The 17,726-nt window shown below is 46.5% G+C and overlaps 1 protein-coding gene across 2 annotated transcripts in view; it reads right to left on the bottom strand.

Annotated features, from left to right (window-relative positions):
- UBA2 (ubiquitin like modifier activating enzyme 2) overlaps nt 1–17,726 on the bottom strand; it is a 470,118-nt gene that overhangs the window by 250,528 nt on the left and 201,864 nt on the right. For both annotated transcript variants that reach the window (XM_069607094.1, XM_069607095.1), the window contains one exon: nt 6,503–6,624. In XM_069607094.1, the coding sequence (XP_069463195.1) occupies nt 6,503–6,624 (122 nt within the window). The remainder of the gene's footprint in view (nt 1–6,502; nt 6,625–17,726) is intronic.

Here is a 17,726-nt window from a genome sequence, read left to right as displayed (position 1 = left end):
ACCTTTCAGAAACCAAGCGTGAAGGTTGAGGGTCTTGATGGCTGGATGGAGAACCTGACCTCCCTTCTGCGAGAGAAGATCTTCTCTGTATGGAAGACGAATTGGAGGGCAGATGGACATGCCCAGAAGGTCCGGGTACCACGTTCTCCTGGCAAAATCCGGGGCAATTAGGATCATGGTCTTCCGAAACCTTCTCAACCTCCTGATCATTTGAGGAATGACAGGGACCGGAGGAAACTCGTACAGAAGTGGGAACTCCCAGTCCACTACGAACGCGTCTCCTAGAGCTCCTCTCGGGGGAAATTCCCTTGAGCAAAACCGGTCGCACTTCCTGTTGATACTGGTGGCGAACAGATCCACTTGGGGGGTTCCCCAAAGGGCGAAGATCTCTTGAAGGACTTCCTGAGCTATCTCCCACTCGTGGGAGACTGTGTTCTGCCTGCTCAGAGCGTCCGCTGTCAAGTTCTTCTCTCCGGCTAAGTGAATTGTCGATAGAGAGATTCCTTCCTGAATTGCCCAAACAGAGCTGCATCGCCTCTCTGCACAGTGGTAGTGATCCTACGCCTCCTCTTTTGTTGAGGTAGTGCATGGCCACCGTATTGTCCGTCATTATCAGGACATTTCTCCCCCGTACAGACGGCAGAAAAGCCTTCAGTGCCAGTCTGATGGCTCTCAGCTCCAACAGGTTGATATGTAGTCTGGACTCCGATGGAGACCAACGACCGCTGATGGTCAAGTCGTTGGCATGGGCTCCCCATCCCATGAGTGAGGCATCTGTGACTACTGTTATCTCCGGCCATGGTTGCCAAAACAGTTCTCCTTTCAAAATGTTTTCCCGACAGGCCCACCACTGAAGGTCTCAAGCCACTCTGAGCGGGATCTGAAGGAGATCTGTCATTCTTCCTGAGAACTGTGACCACTGAGTTCTTAGTGCCCACTGAAGAGATCTCATCCTCAGGCGAGCCTCTGGCACAAGGAATATGCAGGATGCCATGAGGCCTAGCAACCTCAAAAAGTCGTAGGCTGGGAGACGAGCATTTTGAAACCTGGTGCAGAATATCTTGAGTCCTCACCTCTGGTGGCGAGGCTTTTCCCAGGGAAGTGTCCAGGACTGCTCCAATGAACTGGAGTCTCTGTGATGGTACCATCTGTGACTTCTTTAAATTGAGGGAGAAGCCCAGCTTGTGAAGGAAGTGGCAGACATAATCTAGTTGGATCTGAACTTGTTCCGAAGATACCGCTCTGATCAACCAGTCGTCCAGGTAGGGGTAGACGTGAATCCCTTCCCTCAGACTTGCAGCCACAACCGACATTAGCTTGGTAAAGACCCTCGGGGCGGAGGTCAGCCCAAATGGCAGAACTCGAAATTGATAATGAGAGTTGCCAATTGCGAACCTCAGGTATTTCCTGTGCTTGAGATGAATTGGCACATGGAAATAAGTATCCTGAAGGTCCAGAGATACCAGCCAGTCTTGAAGCTGGACGGCCTGAAGGATCTGAGAAAGAGTTACCATCTTGAACTTGTCCTTCCTGAGGTACTTGTTCAATTCTCGTAAGTCCAAGATGGGTCTCAGTCCTCCGTCCTTCTTCGGTACCAAGAAGTAGGGGGGGGGGGGGGGGAGTACCAACCCTCGTTCTATGGCACCTTTCTCTAGCAGGTCTAGAATGTCCTGCAGAAGGAGCGGATCTGGAAACTTCAAAGAGTTGTTCCCTGGTGGATGGCTCTGAAGGGTGCGTAGGAAAGGCAGGCAGTAACCTGGGGCCACTGTCTCCAGAGCCCAAGCATCTGACGTAATAGCCTGCCATTCTGTCAGATGGTGAGTTAACCTGCCCTCTACAGGCGTTTTGTGAGGGGAGACCTCAGAGCGGTTTGGGAGCGGCTGATGCAGATGCCGAAGGTAAAGCGGCTCCTGCGGCTGCAGCTTTCTTTCCTCTACCCCGTCCACCACGGGTAAATCTTCCTTGGCCTCTTTGAGCCGGCCGTCCTCTGCCTCTTCCGTATGTGGAATAATAGCGAAAGGACCTTCCTCTCCAAGAGGATCCTGAGGGACGAAAAGTAGTCTGACGGATTGCAGCTCCTAATGATTTTGCTGCTGCTTTGGATGTTTGCAGTTTTTCCAGACTGTCATCCGCCTTTTTACCGAAAAGGGAAGAGCCGTCAAAGGGCATATTCAAAGGTCTGGCCTGTACGTCTGAAGCGAAGCCAGACTTTCGTAACCACGCATGCCTGCGAATTGTGGTACTTGCCGCCATGGCCCTGCTGATACTGTCAGCAGAATCAATGCCAGTTTGAAGGGACTCGCACATTGCATCTTTACCATCTCCGATATTTAAAAATGCGTCCCTTTCTTCTCCTTCCTGGAGGCAGTCAGCCGCTGATGAAGCACACTCCCAAAGAGTGTGGCTGAACCTAGCGAGCGCACAAGTAGCATTAATAGATTTTAATGCCATGCTACAAGCAGAAAAGACTTTCTTAGCCATAGCATCATATTTTTTGTCATCCCTGTCCTGTGGAGCAGTGGGGTATGCAGATGTACTGCCTGATGAAGTTGCTGCTTGGACCACCAGACTCTCTGGAGTAGGGTGCTTAGATAGGGATTCAGGGTCAGCAGCCCTATATTTTGTTGACAACTTATTAACTGCAGGGACAACTTCAGGAGTTTTCCAGTTAGTTAAAATCTTTCTTTGTAAAGCAGAATGAAAGGGAACCACGGGATCCTCCTGTGGACCTTTATCCAGAATATCTGAGGTCATCCTGTTGAAAAACAGGTGAAGGCGCAGACCAACCCATGAACTCCATAATTCTTGACATTAGGGTTCTATAAGGGGTTTCAGCATGTTCCCCTGGGTCTGGTTTGACAAATTCCATTTCTGGGGAAGTGTCTAGGCCACTTGCTTCCTGTAATACATCCTGAAGGTCTTTCAACCTTCTTTCCTCAGAGGCAAGTCTCTGGTTCAGGTGATGTGGTCCTCTGCAGCCCAGAGGGCCTTTCTTGATCAGAATCTTCCCTTTCTTCATAAATTGAAGTTAAGGGGGGGATGCTCAGGCCTGTGAAATGGTATAAAACCCATCTCTAAAGCAGAGGGAGCCATCATGAGAGGCCTTGAAAAGGTCGATGTCGTCGACGCCGATGTAAAAATCCTCGAATGCGCTGACAAAGGCGTCGAGAAAACTGGAAGAGGCCTCGAAGAACTCGAGAGGACCCCCCCCCCACTCTCGCTTCTGTGCAGGGCCGAGGACTGTTGGGGCCTAGGTAGGCCGCAGACAAAGTTCGTCGAGAAGGGCAAGTCGTCATCGACAAATGGTCTTGTCCTCGAAAGCAGTTGCAGGAGATCTTGTGGTGTATGGCCGTCGAAAGGATACCTTCTAAATGTAAACTTAATTTAAGTAAAGGCGTTAGCTAGAAGAAGGAACTGTGCAACTTGCGTCCGACTATAATGGTGAAAAAAAACAATCCGAGGGACCTCGACGTGCGAAGGAACACGGGTAGAGGAGACGTCACACTAGGGATAGTATTTCTGGCACGCCCGGTCGATGTCCCTTTTGAGTTTCGAAAACAAATAATGTAATACTCTGCAGCTACCACTAGATGTTGGCCTATGCATAGCATGTGATCTAAGCAGATACACAAGTCTCAGCGATAGAGATCAATCAATATCTAGATAGATAGTGATGGTGCTTATTTACCAAAGATTCATCTTGGCCTACGTGTATTTAAATAAACAATGTATTTTTTATAATGCATAGCGTTTCTTTGGACCATACATATGCTACTATTTCTTTGTACCAAGCTACAGCACTCTCCCTCCTAAAATGAGCCTGGCTGCTCAGGTGGTACAGCCTTATATTTACGGAGTGGAGTTTTGTACGTCTCAGTTGTATGGTTGCGTGAAGCCCTTAGTTGGACCTCTGAAAAACTGCGTTCTAGGTCAAATTACCTTTTTTTCCCCCAACTGAAAACAAATAATCAATTTAGAAAGACAGCTCTGTGACTGCACGGAGCAGTCTTTCTAAATCAAACTGTCATGCCACACACTAGTGAACGCAGGGACCGACAGACTCACCAGGACCGGAAGCGGAATAGGAGGAGAACGGATAAGTGAGTGTGTTTTGGTTTGGGGGAGCCTTGGTGGGGAGCGAGGGGGCAGGAGCCGAGAGCAGAGTTCGGTGGGCAAACCCCTACCCCACTTCCTGATTTTAAGGTAATCCTGTGGAGAGGGTGGGTTAGGAGCAAATGGGGGCTTGGTGTATAACTCCGACCAGCCCTCCCGAAAAAAAAAAGCGCAAGTCCTTTTCCCGACGCACAAAATCGACCAAAAAAAAAAATCTGTCTTTATGTGCGGCTTTCAGAAAGCGGTTGAATGACATAGAACCAAAATCATTCCCAACAGTCAAAAGCCAATGAAGGTAGTGTGGAGAGCGTCAAAGTTTAGTCTTCGGAGTGTTTGAGTGGGGTCAGGGGCCCTCAATGAGTCCACAGTATAACAATTCAATTCAGACAGTTCAGTTACGAAAATAGTTATTTATTTTAGCCCTGAATACACTTGAAAATTAAACAGGTAGCATTATCACACAAATATATACAATTACCACTAGGTTCACTAAATAAACATCAGATAACTTCAGCAAAGCAGGTAGGTAGGTTACATGCAGTACATGATGGGAATAAAATCACAAGAGCAATACCCCAACTCCAAGCTCTAAAATGAACGAGGTTGTACCCAAAAGTCAGTTCAATACAGTGCTTCTAACCAGTAGGAGTTTTTCGAAAGAGTGCAAAGGCCTTGTGGTGGTGATAGTTTGAAACTATTTAAAAGTTCGATAACAATTTACATAAGGAAAGGTAAGCAGTGTTCTTTATTCCAGACCCAGGAGTAGGATACCAGACCCAGGTTCTGTGACCAAAGTTGAGTGGAATGGCGATAGGAGACAAAGGGACCTATTCCTAATGGAGGATGGGGGATAGGTGGGGGGGTGGTGGGAGGAGGAGAGGGTGTGTGGCTTGCAGGCATAATGATTCTCGTAGCTGTCCACCTGACCCCCTTGAGTCAGATTTTCCCAGATTTCTTTGTGGATCATCTGGAGAGTTGGGTGGGGCTGGGGGCTCCCATCTTCCATTGGTTCCAGTGAGTGGTTCCCAGGAATTACAGATTTGAGGATCAGTTTGGCTGGTAATGCAAGAAGCAACCCCCGTGGGTGAAGGAAACACAGAACAATGCAGGCCTCCCCTTAGGACACGTCTCTGGGTGGAAGACTAGTTCCAGCAACCATCACAGTTTGCAGGCGGTGACAGGCGTCCTTTGTCACAGTGACAACAGTTGCTCCAGGACAGGCTCCTTTGAAGGTGAAAAGCTGAAATTCAGGGAGAAGGCGACTTGAGGCACAAGCTGGTGACCACCAAAGCGCAGACGTCAATTCAGAACAGCAGCAGTTCTGACAAGGTACACCAAGAGAGCTGGTCAGTCCACTGGGCAGTCATGGACACTTTCAAAGGCTCCGGATGGCTGGATCCTGGCGAAGGCTTCGAGGCTAGTTGGTCCACTAGTCCAAGGCCTAAAGCACAGCTGGGTCTTCGTATATCAGGCAGAGGAGTAGGACTTCACTGGGTCGGACACAGGAAGGTATGCTGGGCCACTTCAGGAGTAGTTTTTGGATCTTAAGAGGGCTGCTCTTCTTCGAGGGATTCATGGCTCCAACAAGATCTGAAGAATAAATGCAGAGATCCTCCTTTTATCCTAGATCCTAGCTGGCAGCATGTCCAAACCCACCAATTGTAAGGTTCTGCACTATTCAAATAGCCAGTAGTCAGACACAGGCGACACACACGCACAGACAGACAGACAGAACCCCCCCACACACACACAGACCCCACACAGAAAGATCACACACACAGACCACACATACGACATAGCCAAATAAGCAAAAATCGTGCGGCATAGCCATTTTAGGGCACTAGCCATACACGGTAAACAATAATGTGCAACCCAAAAAGAATGCAAAAAGGGGTAAAAGTAAATGCTACCACCAGCTTGTCTTTAGGCATATATAATCAATCCAAAAATCCCCTGTGTAAAAAGCTAGGGTGATACAAAGGTATACCCATTGCACTGCATTGTGAGATGCTGTGTGCAATGTTACACATACAAGAATTCAAAAGGTTAACAGTTTGCCAGTACTGATGGTCTGAAGGACTGATCAGTTTCCCCATATGTGAGAAAAAGGCAAACAAAGTGAAGCTGAAGGCGTTTCTTCATGACAGAATAAAAATAAAGAGCAAAAAGTATGGGGTTCCACAGGAAACTATGAAGGGGAAGTTGCAAAAAGAAAGGTTTTGCCAACAGGAGCAAATGACGGTGTGAAGACGAGGTTTCCAGAAGATGAATAGCAAAGAGCAAATTAACAGGCGATTTTGACTCAGTGGTATTTATGTATTGGATCCACGTTAAAATCCTAGATTACCCCTCCAAAATGTATGACTGGCTTGAGTTGAGGTGTACACACCTTGTTGAAGAGTTTTACTGGATCATATCCGGTTGATTTTGCCCATTGCTTTGTTGAAATTCTTTTGATGTCACCATCTTCATTGGAGGCATTTGCTTGGGCTACTGCCTTTGCTGGTTCCCCTGAAATACACAAAGATATTAACTTAGTTGCAGTTAAAAACAAAATTGTCTCAAGCCTTTCAGAGAAAACAAAAACTATATCCATTCCTGAAAGCAGCCTATTTATATGGCTCATATGATCTTAACCCATATCCGTATGCCTACACAGTAACTTTTTCTGGGGGTCGAATATAAAAAAAAGAGGGTTAGGCCAGAACCCTAAACCTTGTGTCCCCTGCTCCCCACCCCCCCCCTTACTTTTCGGATCTGCCCTTTTGTGGCCAGAGGGAGCTCAAGTCCACCTGCCACTGCAACTCTTAATGTGTCTGGTATTAGTTAGCCTCTAAATTTGTATGCACCCCATTTTTGCCAAGGGTGATTACATGGCCCTTCATTGGTTCTGGGGAGTAGGGTGGAGGCAGGAGATTAAGTTTTGGCTTCACCACTGGTGCATTTACTGCATTAGTAGGAACCTTCCTGGTAGCCATTGCTAGGTAAGATTTTAACCTTTATTGTGAATCTTTTTGACCTGTGTCAACCCCAGAACATGTTGCTTGGAGAAATATTTTACTGTGTCCCTAGGTGAGTGGGAATCCTTTTCCCCTCTCAGCTAGTCTTATACTTACTCTTTTTATGGGTGACCTTTTTATGTCTCTCCATAGTGTCTGATTTGAGTTAAAGTTTCCTATAACTTTGGACTGATTAATGTGCTATGGCAGCAAACAGCATTTTAAATGCAGTGGTTTCCTTTTAATTCTTATTATTTCTTGGGTAAACTACTGTTCCCAAGAGGTAAAGCAGGATTCACATGCCCTTTACATTGATTTTTGTGAGCCAGCACACCCCACCTTATGTGGACTGCTTGGTAGATACAATGTATCCCCTTTCTTACGTACCTGGTAAAAGGGTTACAATTGCAAGTTTACTTGAATGGCTGGTGGCAGTGGTTTTAACTTTATGACTTTTCAAATCATCCTATAATGCACAGGATTTTTGCGCCATTTCTCGTTTGCCTGTTTCCTAGGTCTTCTGCCATTCTAGGTGGGAACAACCTCGATTGAAATTTTGTCCTTCGCCTGATTCCGTTGTATTCACCGCCAAGGCTCTAGAGTGTCTGAGAAGGCAGGCAGCAAGTGAGGAGTCCAAAACTATGTAGCCCTTTGTGTTTCACCTTGCCTGAAATGAAGCACGCCCCTTTGGGGGGGGGGGGGGGGCGGCTGTCCTCATTGGACAGCCAGACCACCCTTTTTTGTAAATTGCAGGGCGAGTTTGCAGAAGTTGTGCTGTAGTTACTGATAAATACTCTGGAAGCTGCTGACAAGTCGACCATTAGAGCTGAATCCGAAGTGGAAGAAGTAGCGTTTTCCAGCGACCAGAGAGACTGCTGTGTAACTGGAGCCTGATGCACCCCTTCCAATCAACCTGCGGGTCCCGAATGTGTCGACTCCTACCCAGAGGCTGGCGAGAACCACATGTCTCAAGAATACCTGCATTTTGAGCCATCCCACGACGTGCTGCAACCGTGCTGGGCTGCAAACCGCCAATACCTAGGGACTTCGAGCCTGTGTGCAGTCCATGGTCTTCGGAAGTCTGCATCTGTCCAAACCTTTGGTGGACTCCTGCTGGATCTCCAGAGACAGGATTCGAATCCCTGATGTCCCCTCACCAGAGTGCAGGTCCAAGAGAGTGAAGAGAATCCGACCAGCGATATTCGTTCTTCTGGCTGCTGTAAAAAGAAGGTGCCAAATCCACAGAGCCGCGGAATCCGTAAAGAATCCTTTGCTGGAAGCCTCCTCCGACGACTGCTGCTGCAAGTTCCCATCCAGTGTCCAGTTCTTTCATCTCCAAACCAAGAAGCCAGGGACCGGTTCCTGTTCTGCTGCCCCAAGAAGGCATCCACTCTGATGCTCTTCTTTTCTCCTAAGGTACTGTGTTGGTTTGGGTAATATGTACTGCAAGTCGTGTGTGAATAAGGTGAGTGAGGGGATTTGTGTGGTTGGGAGTTTGCCCACAACACTTGCCCAGGCCTAATCCTGGAACGCATATAGGGGAATCCCTGAACACTTCAACTAATCCTAAAGTGAATACTTTAGTAAGAAGATCTCCTATGGAACTCTGACTTTGCTGCAACAGAACCCTATCCGGACCTGCCTTGAGCTGGCTCCTAGACCACTAGGGTCCCTCTTCTGCCTCAGAGAAAAACATGCTATAGACTAGGTAAGGACTTTATAAGATTCTCTCGAAAAGTATAACAAGTGTAAAAGTACTTTGTTGCTAAAGAAATTAGTGTGGTAACTCTGTAATGGAAAAAGTTACAAAAAGTGTCCTTAGGTTTATACTTACCGTTGAGTTGTATTTTGACCCTCTATAAAGTAAATCGGTTATTTTACTTACTTTCAAAAGGTGGCACTGTTTTATTATTCTGTAAAAGCTTACCAATAGCGTCTACCTACCTTGAAATGCATTGTGTCTTTCTTAACGTGTACTATTGGGTTTTGCTTTCCTTGATCTGCTTTATACAGATCTAAAACAGTCTTGGGGTATACACATACCTTTAAGTAGATGGATTCTCCTTTAAAAAAGTATGTAAGTCATTTTACTGTAATAAGTGTCGGTGCAAGCCACTACTATTTAAGTAGTCACTTGAAAATTAATACGTATTGGTACTGTTTTACTCCGCATAATTTGGTAGTGTGGTCACAGCAGTCAGGCTTATTTTAGGAGGGAGAGAGGGCTGTAGATAAGTCCAAAGAACCTGTAGCATACATATGGTCCAAGAAAATACTGATACACTATATATTATAAAAATTATTATTTATTGTACATATGCACAGGCAAAGAGACTTCTTTACAAAAGGTATGTACTATTTGTTAGGACAGTTTCACTCAAGTCTATCGCTGGTCGGATTCTCTTCACTCTCTTGGACCTGCACTCAAGTCTATCTGTGGTAAAACTTTAGAAGACAATCCCTTGGCCAATACAGAGCCCCCATCTCTTAGTTTAGGCCTGAACCACTCAAGGTACTGGTAAGGTGGCAGAGCAGCCAGACTCATCTCATTTGGGAGAACCCAATCAAGGTAGTGTGGATGTGCTCATCACGGCTTAGTCTCAGGAAAAGTGTAAGAGTGGTCTACAATTAGTGCACACTGGGCAACACCAATAATTCCAGTAAGTAAACACAAATAATTATATTAGGCCTTTATGAACAAACCCAGGAATAAACATTTTTAAAATCATAGGCAAGTCATGTAATAAAAAACGATAGAGCACATATATACATTCACCCTTAGAAATAGGATTGCATATGCATTAAAAGCCAATATTCAACAGGTGAGTAATGTTAGGAATTTTTACAAATGTCCACCTATGGTAGGACTAGAGAAGACACTCTTGGATGCAGAGGGCTCCAATTCGTAGGTTTGTAGTGAACTACCCAAAATATTTGGTAGCAAATTACGGCGGTAATTTTGGAATTGCAATCGCACTCGCAATTCAGGTAACTCATTAAAACCTTTGGCCTTTTCCACATGTTAATGTGTCTATAATCAATGAAATAATGTATAGCTACATATTCTCTTGTCCTGTTTATGACCTAGATTTCAGAAGTAGATTTAAATATCTGTTACTTCAAGTATTTGTTAAGTGCACATTTGCAATATTTCTGGAACAGCAATCAGCTTCTCATTTTGGTTGGCATATACTCATTATTTATCTTGTTTGTGATTATTTATTGCGCAGAGTACTCAATTGGACAAGAATCTTTTGGTAAATATAGTTCTTCACTTACTCAATTTAATGTTACCCTTTACCATGGGTTTAATTTAGTTATTACTTTAGATTTGCCCACGGTTGTCTATCCACCTTGCGCTATTAACTATTGTTTTTGTTATTCCATTTTCCTGACTCTCTGACTACCTTGAAGTCACTACTGATATGGTAATTTCTTATTAGCATTTTTCAAAATGACTGTTCACAATTACTCATTATGCTAACATGCATTAACTCTTTTAATGTTGACATGCACTATGTATTATATATTTGGCATTACCTCTAATGACCCCTTGGTCTGGGTGAGAACTTGTGAATGAAAATGCAATTACTAATGTACCATATCATTTTATTGGATCATATCTGCACAGCCTCAGAGGAGAGCTTTGCTCGAAACACGTGTCAGGCTGTCTTGAACCACAATTAAAATACACTACAACTGTATTTGGTGTACTTTCTGTAACTTGCCGCAGTGTCACTGTTTAACTTTACCCTATTCAGTTTCTCGGTGGGGACTTGGTCAAGGAACCCACAACTTAACAGTTGAACGCTGCCGTCTGTTACAATCTTGAATTTAGTGAACAGCGCTGGATCTCTCAGTGGCCTCACTTGACCACATTCTTTGTCTCAATATTTAAAGTAGTCAACACAGATGAAGTACTTTTTGGCAACCTAGACCAAAGTCCAGCCATATCTGGGAATAAAAGTCTGTCAGTTGGGACAGTGGGTGACCAGAGCCCATGGGTCGAAGAACGAAAAGGCAGGCACTGTCAAAGTTATCAAAATAGCATGTTTCTTCAATGTTGCAGGTAGGTAAAATATTTAGTCAAAAGATGGTTCACGGAGGTCAGGCAGACCCAGTGGAGGATTGTTGACCAAAGAACCAGTGACCTTAGGCATGGGAGGCCAGAGTTGGGTTGTCCACCCCAAAGGGTCTCAAAGCTCAGGAGGAATCCACCTTTAACACAGCAAGCACCCAGGTGAGTACCTAGGAGAGGGACAGTCCCTTTTCAAGAAGAAAGAATACTGTCACCAGCGTGTCCCCAGGTGAGGCGAAAGTAGCTTGTGTTTGGATTCTTGGCCTAGAGGCTGAAGAAGGAACCTTTGGCGGGAACAGATGGTGAGCTTCTTGCGATGGGATGCCCAGCAGACTTGGCTCTTTGGGACTTTACACAGGCTTCGGTTCAGCAACTGGTCACAAAGAAGGTTTCCCTCAGTTTCTCAGTCACTTCACGCTCACCTGATTCCCACAGAGGCGCAGGTCTGGCTTCGAGTGCTGATGCTTCTTCTATGGTGAAGCGCAGGACTCTGAAGATGGACTCACTGGCTCGCAGGAATATTCCCCTGTGCGTGAAAAGGGAGTTTTACCTACTGACGGAATAATGCTCAAGCCTCCCACTCCCTTCCAGCCCTCCGCGATACCCTTCCTCGATTCCCCGTGAAGTCTCACCTTAGGGTCTGGAGGGATGAGTTCTCCATCCTGCTTCTGATGCAGGGGCGCGTTGAAACCCAGTTACTTCACTGGATTGAGGTTTGATGGGAGTTCAAATAAGCTTGACTATTCAGGTAAGGCGCTGTAAGAGTTCTGTAGCAAGTTCAAAAGTTAAAGCCTTATAATGATGTTCATTGTCTTATTGCAGCAAGCGCTAATCGCTTATGTCTTTTTCCCCTTAGGGGCCGGGGTTCGGAATGCCGGAGATATGGCGCCGACCCGAAGTGAAACGTGCAGTTCCAGTAAATGACAGGTAAGTTCTGGATGAGCGTTCGGGTAATGTCTTTGCATTCGCTCATTCAATGTCTTTGTCTTTTTTCCCCATAGGAGCCGGGGTCCGGAATGCCAGGAAGCGGCAGGACCCGAAATGAAATGGGAATGACCCAACAGGTAAGTCTTAGAAGGAAACTGAGCTTTTCCTATTCCCTTCCTTCTCTCACCTTGTGTTCTGGTCTTTTTCTCTCTAGGCTCTGGGAAGTGGCTGCGGATCCGGATGATCGCTGCTGAAGATGGAGGTGCCCAGGAAAGGTGAGTGAAATGCAGCGCTGCAGCGATCGAAGCAAAATGCTTTTAAAATGATGTCTTCCCTTTCAGGATCGTCAGTGTGAAGTCTCTGTGATGCAGCTTTAGCAGGTAAGGTCTTCTTTCTCTCCAAGTCTCTCTTAGCAGGTGACCCAGGATGCTGACAGGCGTGGCTGAAGTCCAGATGCAGGAGCTGACACGGTGAGCGTCCAGCTGCGAGGAGCAGAAGAACGCGAAGCGTGAGTTGCTGATCGGGCGTGGTTTAAATAGCTTTGGAAGAAGTTCCAGGTATGTATCCTTCCACCGATCAAGTATGTATCCTTCCCCGACCACTCCCAGGGAAAAGTAGGTCCACAGGTAAAGTAGTTCCATTCAGGCCTCAAGAGGGCCTGGATGTAGCAGCATGGTCTGCATCAGGTAAGTGCACCTTAAAACACTTGAACACATGTCTAGCTTTATGAGCCTGGCGCCTAAGTCGCCAGGACAGGGGTCCGACATGAGCCTGGCGCCTAAGGCGCCAGAACTGTGTCCAAAGGGCCCCAGCTTGGGCCCGCTGGCACTTCCCTGGGGGAAATGATGCCTGCCTCTGGGGTTGCTGGGTCGGACCTGGCTCCTTGGAGGTAGGCATCATGACAGTCACCGATTTGGAAGGGGAAACATTGCAGAGTGGGAACGTCACTATAGTTCCAGTAGGATTCCCATGAAGTTCCAGCCGAATACGCGCTTCAGGAGACTATGCACAGAAAATTGGTTCAGGTCCCAGGGTATTGGGGATTTGCAGCACAAGACAGTCGCAGCTCTTCGAGGGATGGCTCAAAATGCAGGTTGTCTGGTGACTGGTTAGGCCCACCAATCCAGGGGAGGAAGTAGTCTGGTCTGGATCTTCCCTGTCGATCAGAAGGAGGTTGGAGCAGCAGCGGTTACTCAGTAGTCACTGGAGGTGGATGAAAACAACGTCCTTGGATTTATGGTTCCATAGGTTGACACTCTCCTTCTGCTCCAGCATCCTCACCTTTTTGCAGGAAACCAGCCAATCAGCAGTCATGCAACATTCAAATTTTGGGGGGTGGCTGTCCTAAGTGAAAAAAGAAGACAAGTGCCATTTTAGTACAATAGTGACCCATGTGTTCCTTACCGCAGCTGTGACAGCAGCCTGCGTGTACGTTTCACTAAAAATAGAAAATATCCACTGTCACCAGACACTCACATGAACTTGTCACTGTAACTAGGAAGTTACAGGAAAAGTGGAAACCGGGATACATTGTGTCCTCTCAGGACTCTACATAAGGTGGGGTGTACCTATTCCACAAAGTAACAGTAAGGTAGGGAAAAAAAAAGTATCCCCCCCCCTATACTTGAAAACCGTTATCACAAGTAAAACGGGCAGCTCATAGAGCTCCCAGCAACACTGCAAATAAAAGTGCTATCTGCTGCAATAATAAATTGCAGATGTCTTAAAAGGTGGAAGGCATTACTCCAAAAAGATACAATCAAAAGGGTTGAAAAAGGATCCCTCCCACTCTAAAGAACTGATAGAAAATTTAAAGAGTCCAGCAGAAAGTGCTAGGAGACCCACAAGTTGGGAGACAATTGCCCAAAAATGAAATTCTACATAACATGTAGTCAGATGCAAGGACAATAGTTTGAATAATCACAAACCCAGTTCCCCCTGTCTTATGAGGTGTTGGGGAGAATTCTCAAAATGTGCCAATTCCCTTCTACCTTAGAGACCCCCAGCTCCTTCTGGACTTAATTTCTAACCTGGAGAGAGTGAGACCTTTTTAACCTCTCTCTCATGCATTGGTTTAATTTTAACTGTGTTTCTTGAGACTTTGGAGTCTGACAAACTCCATAGGCATCATCTTTACATTGTGACACACAGCACCTTCAGTGCAGTGGCACAGGGAAGTATTAGATTTCACACACACACCCCCCTCGCCCCAGTAAAGCACCCATGGGTGCTCATTTTGTCAGTCTTTTTTTGCCATTTCTTGTTGGAAAGGTCAGTCTTGAGATTTACTCTGCACACCAAACCAGGTTTGTTCCCTTTGTTCGTTTGGTCTTTGGGGGGAATTCACTGGTGAAGCCTGCCTCTGGCTCCAGCGTGTATGACAGGGGCAGGACAAAAGGGAGGTTCCCGAAACTCCCTGTGCTTAATCCCCTTGGTTACAGGAATGCACACAAAGGTGATTGGCCGGCTGGCTGTCCTTGCAGGACAGCCACTCTGCTGTGTGATTGACAGCTAGGCTATGAATGAATGGGAGAAACCTGCATAAAAGGCGATGTCTTGCTTGTACGGCAGAGTTGACCACTGGACAAAGGAATCTGAATAAGAACTTGGAAGAGACACCGGCTGCAACTCCTGGATCGTTGGTTTGCCCAGTGACGTTCTGCTGCTGTGCTTAAGCTCCGAATTCGCCTCGACTAGAGAAGCCCTGCAACGGACGACTTCTCCCCTTGGGTCGATGGGACCAATCAAGCCCAAGACTATCTCGTCTGGCCATCCTCTCGAAGCTGGCTGTACTTCCACTGTTGCTGCAGGAATAGATAATTGCCAGGGAGAGGAACACCAGAATCGAATGAGTGTCTTTAAGTTGGACCTGAGCTCCAGGAAGATCCTGCGGACTACCAGGAAGCAGAACTGGCCAAGCCTGAGCCACCTCAACACAGTGCTGGACCCCAGATGCAAGGAAAGTTCATCAAGGTATCTGAGGACCGCAGTGGTGCCATTTGCAAGGGTCGCGAGAAGCTGAAACCGTGAAGTGCCGCTGATCTGAAGTTTGCCCATTGCTGCCACCTACCTTCCACTCATAGTGCAGGAGTCCCCAGACATTCTCCCTCTTGGTCGACGACTAAGGCCACGCAACAGGATCTACAGACCTACACAGGAACAGAAGCCAGCTGGAACCAATTTCTTCTAACCAAAAGTACTGTAAAACTAAGGTGACTTACCTCTTGCTGTGTAGATTTGCCAGCTCTCAGTTGAGACTTGCCTTGGTTGCTTTTGCAGAGTTGGTTGCAGCTTTTGCCCCTCACAAGCCACCCAGCATGTGGCCCTACAGTTATTCTATTTTTTCCACAAAGACTCTAAAACATTGTGCAAAACTTTTACTTACCTTCAAGAAGTGCTTCAGCTCCTCTAGACGACTGTTCTTACCTCTGAATTTGTGCTTTATCTTACCCCAGGAAAGGGTTAATTTAGTTTTCATTGAGGGTTCAAAAGTAGTTACCCGCTTAAGAATATTTGTTAACCATTGTTTTCTTCCCAAAACCTTCTCTGACACCAAACTCGGTATTGTGCTAAATGTGCCAGTGCTATATTCATGTCCACACTGTCCTAGTTATTTGAGTCACCCCAGGTGTAGGAAGGGAAGTGTCTGTCATACCAAAAGGGTATCTACTGATTTACTGAAACAGAGTGTGTATTTTGAAGTATATTATTGTGTTACATATATTTGCTCCCTTCTAAAGAAGGCTTATTCAACCAACTGTTAAATTAATAAATAATTGTTTAATCAAGAAACCCTGAGTATAAGTGTTTATTTGGATACTTGTCACTGTGAATCTGTGATAACCCTACAGCTCACATTGGCCCCTCTTGAGATAAGCCTGAGAGGTCAGCAACACTACCAAACTGTATCCTCCCGGGAGGATAGCTCAGCGGCAATGTGCTCGCTTTTGAAGCAAGACGACACGAAGCAACACAGGTTTGAACACGGGTCCGCGCTTAGAAACATCTGGGTATTTAAGCGTGTTCTAAATATGCAACTAAGAAAAAAAATACCAAGAATTCCTGTAACAGCACCTCGATGCCCGTGGGCTGTGCGAGCGCTTTAAAAATGCAAATAAATAATAAAACCTGTGTAGTACAGATTTATACCAAAGGTTGGGTTACCTATTGCCAGGCGGTCAAGGCTGGTGCAGTCTCCCACAGGGTATTGCATAAAATTGTGCCTAACATGAAGCCCAGTGCGAAGATGTATGGGGCATTGTGCACAAAAAGGTACAGGCTGCAACTATGGTTTCTTCAGGGATGGTACCGCCGAACTGATAGTGGGTTGTGGCAGTGATTGAAGAGTTCTTTAAAAGTAAGGTAAGGGGGCGTTGACAGGCGGCAACCGATGCAGTTGTGCCTGCCTCATCTGGCGGGCCGTAGCCCCGGAAAAATGCGAATTTGAAGTGACCTTAGCCCCGGTAACTGAAACGCACCAAGCACCTAGAGCAAAGGTGGTGGAGGCCAGGACTAGGACCCGTGCTGCGTGCCGATATTAAGGCTGCCTGCACCAAGAAGGAAAATGGCTGCTCCCGCAGCGCAGCAACACTCGGAGGAGCACTCTGCTTGCCTTCCAGGGAGGCCGTTCTAGACCACGCAGCCAGGACATATAACTGCCTGGGAACTCTGAGGCTGGCGACGGAGTGGATTGGAACGGCGGTAGCTGGCGCAGAGCCCAGGCTGGGTGAATCACAGCACGAACACACACAGTGGAGCTGGAGCTCCGACACGCCCGATGCCTCCTAACGTACAGAGTAACAGAGGAATGGGAGAGAAGCGAATGGAGCTTGCTGGATAAGCAGCTCAGAGGAACGGTTTAACAGGTAACCGGCTTGTGCGCAGAATTAGGAGAAGGCAGACACTACATCCTCCGATACTGTGAACAAAGGAAGCCCAGCTCAAGAGAGGGAAATAGCTGCAGGGGCAGAGTGCCCCATATACACAAGTAGCCATAACTGGGGATCGCCTGAGTTTTTAAAGAAGCTTAGACCGTGCCTAGATTTTCTTAGTAACAATGCAATAGTCGGTGACACCAACAGCCTGAAACTCCCTGCTGGCGCTATTAGTCTTACTAAGCTTAGATTACTGAACATTGACAACAAACTCCACTTGACTGGTGTTACAAAATGCAGGCACTTTGGGGATGAGCACACTCACAGCTGGGGCAACAGCAATACTAGATTCATACTGGAAATAATAGGGAGCAAACCCCTGTATGAAGATGGCAAAAGCGGGAGCAAAACCTAAGGCGGGAGATAACAAATCACTACTGGGTCTGCAGGAAAAAGAAAAGGAAAATAACGCCAAAGTGACTCAACACGAGGTCCATTTGCCACCCCCTGGTGTGGCCTGCTTACACATCCTCATTTATCAAAGACGACCTTATGGAAATGCTCTCCACACTTAAGCAGGACCCAATAATGGAGATTAAGGCTACTAAAGAAGCAATGGTCAAAACGGTTGCAGAGCTCAATTCACATATGATGGGGTTAGAATCACTAGTAAGCTAGGTTGAAAACACGCTGTGCGAACAAGCCCCCGACCAAGCAGAGCTCAGTAACATAGTA

Source organism: Ambystoma mexicanum, chromosome 1p, assembly GCF_040938575.1.
Source record: "Ambystoma mexicanum isolate Mex_15411 chromosome 1p, UKY_AmexF1_1, whole genome shotgun sequence".
NCBI classification, from domain to species: Eukaryota; Metazoa; Chordata; class Amphibia; order Caudata; family Ambystomatidae; genus Ambystoma; species Ambystoma mexicanum.
Note: the sequence above shows the minus strand (reverse complement) of the source record. Positions and strands in the feature narration are given on the sequence as shown.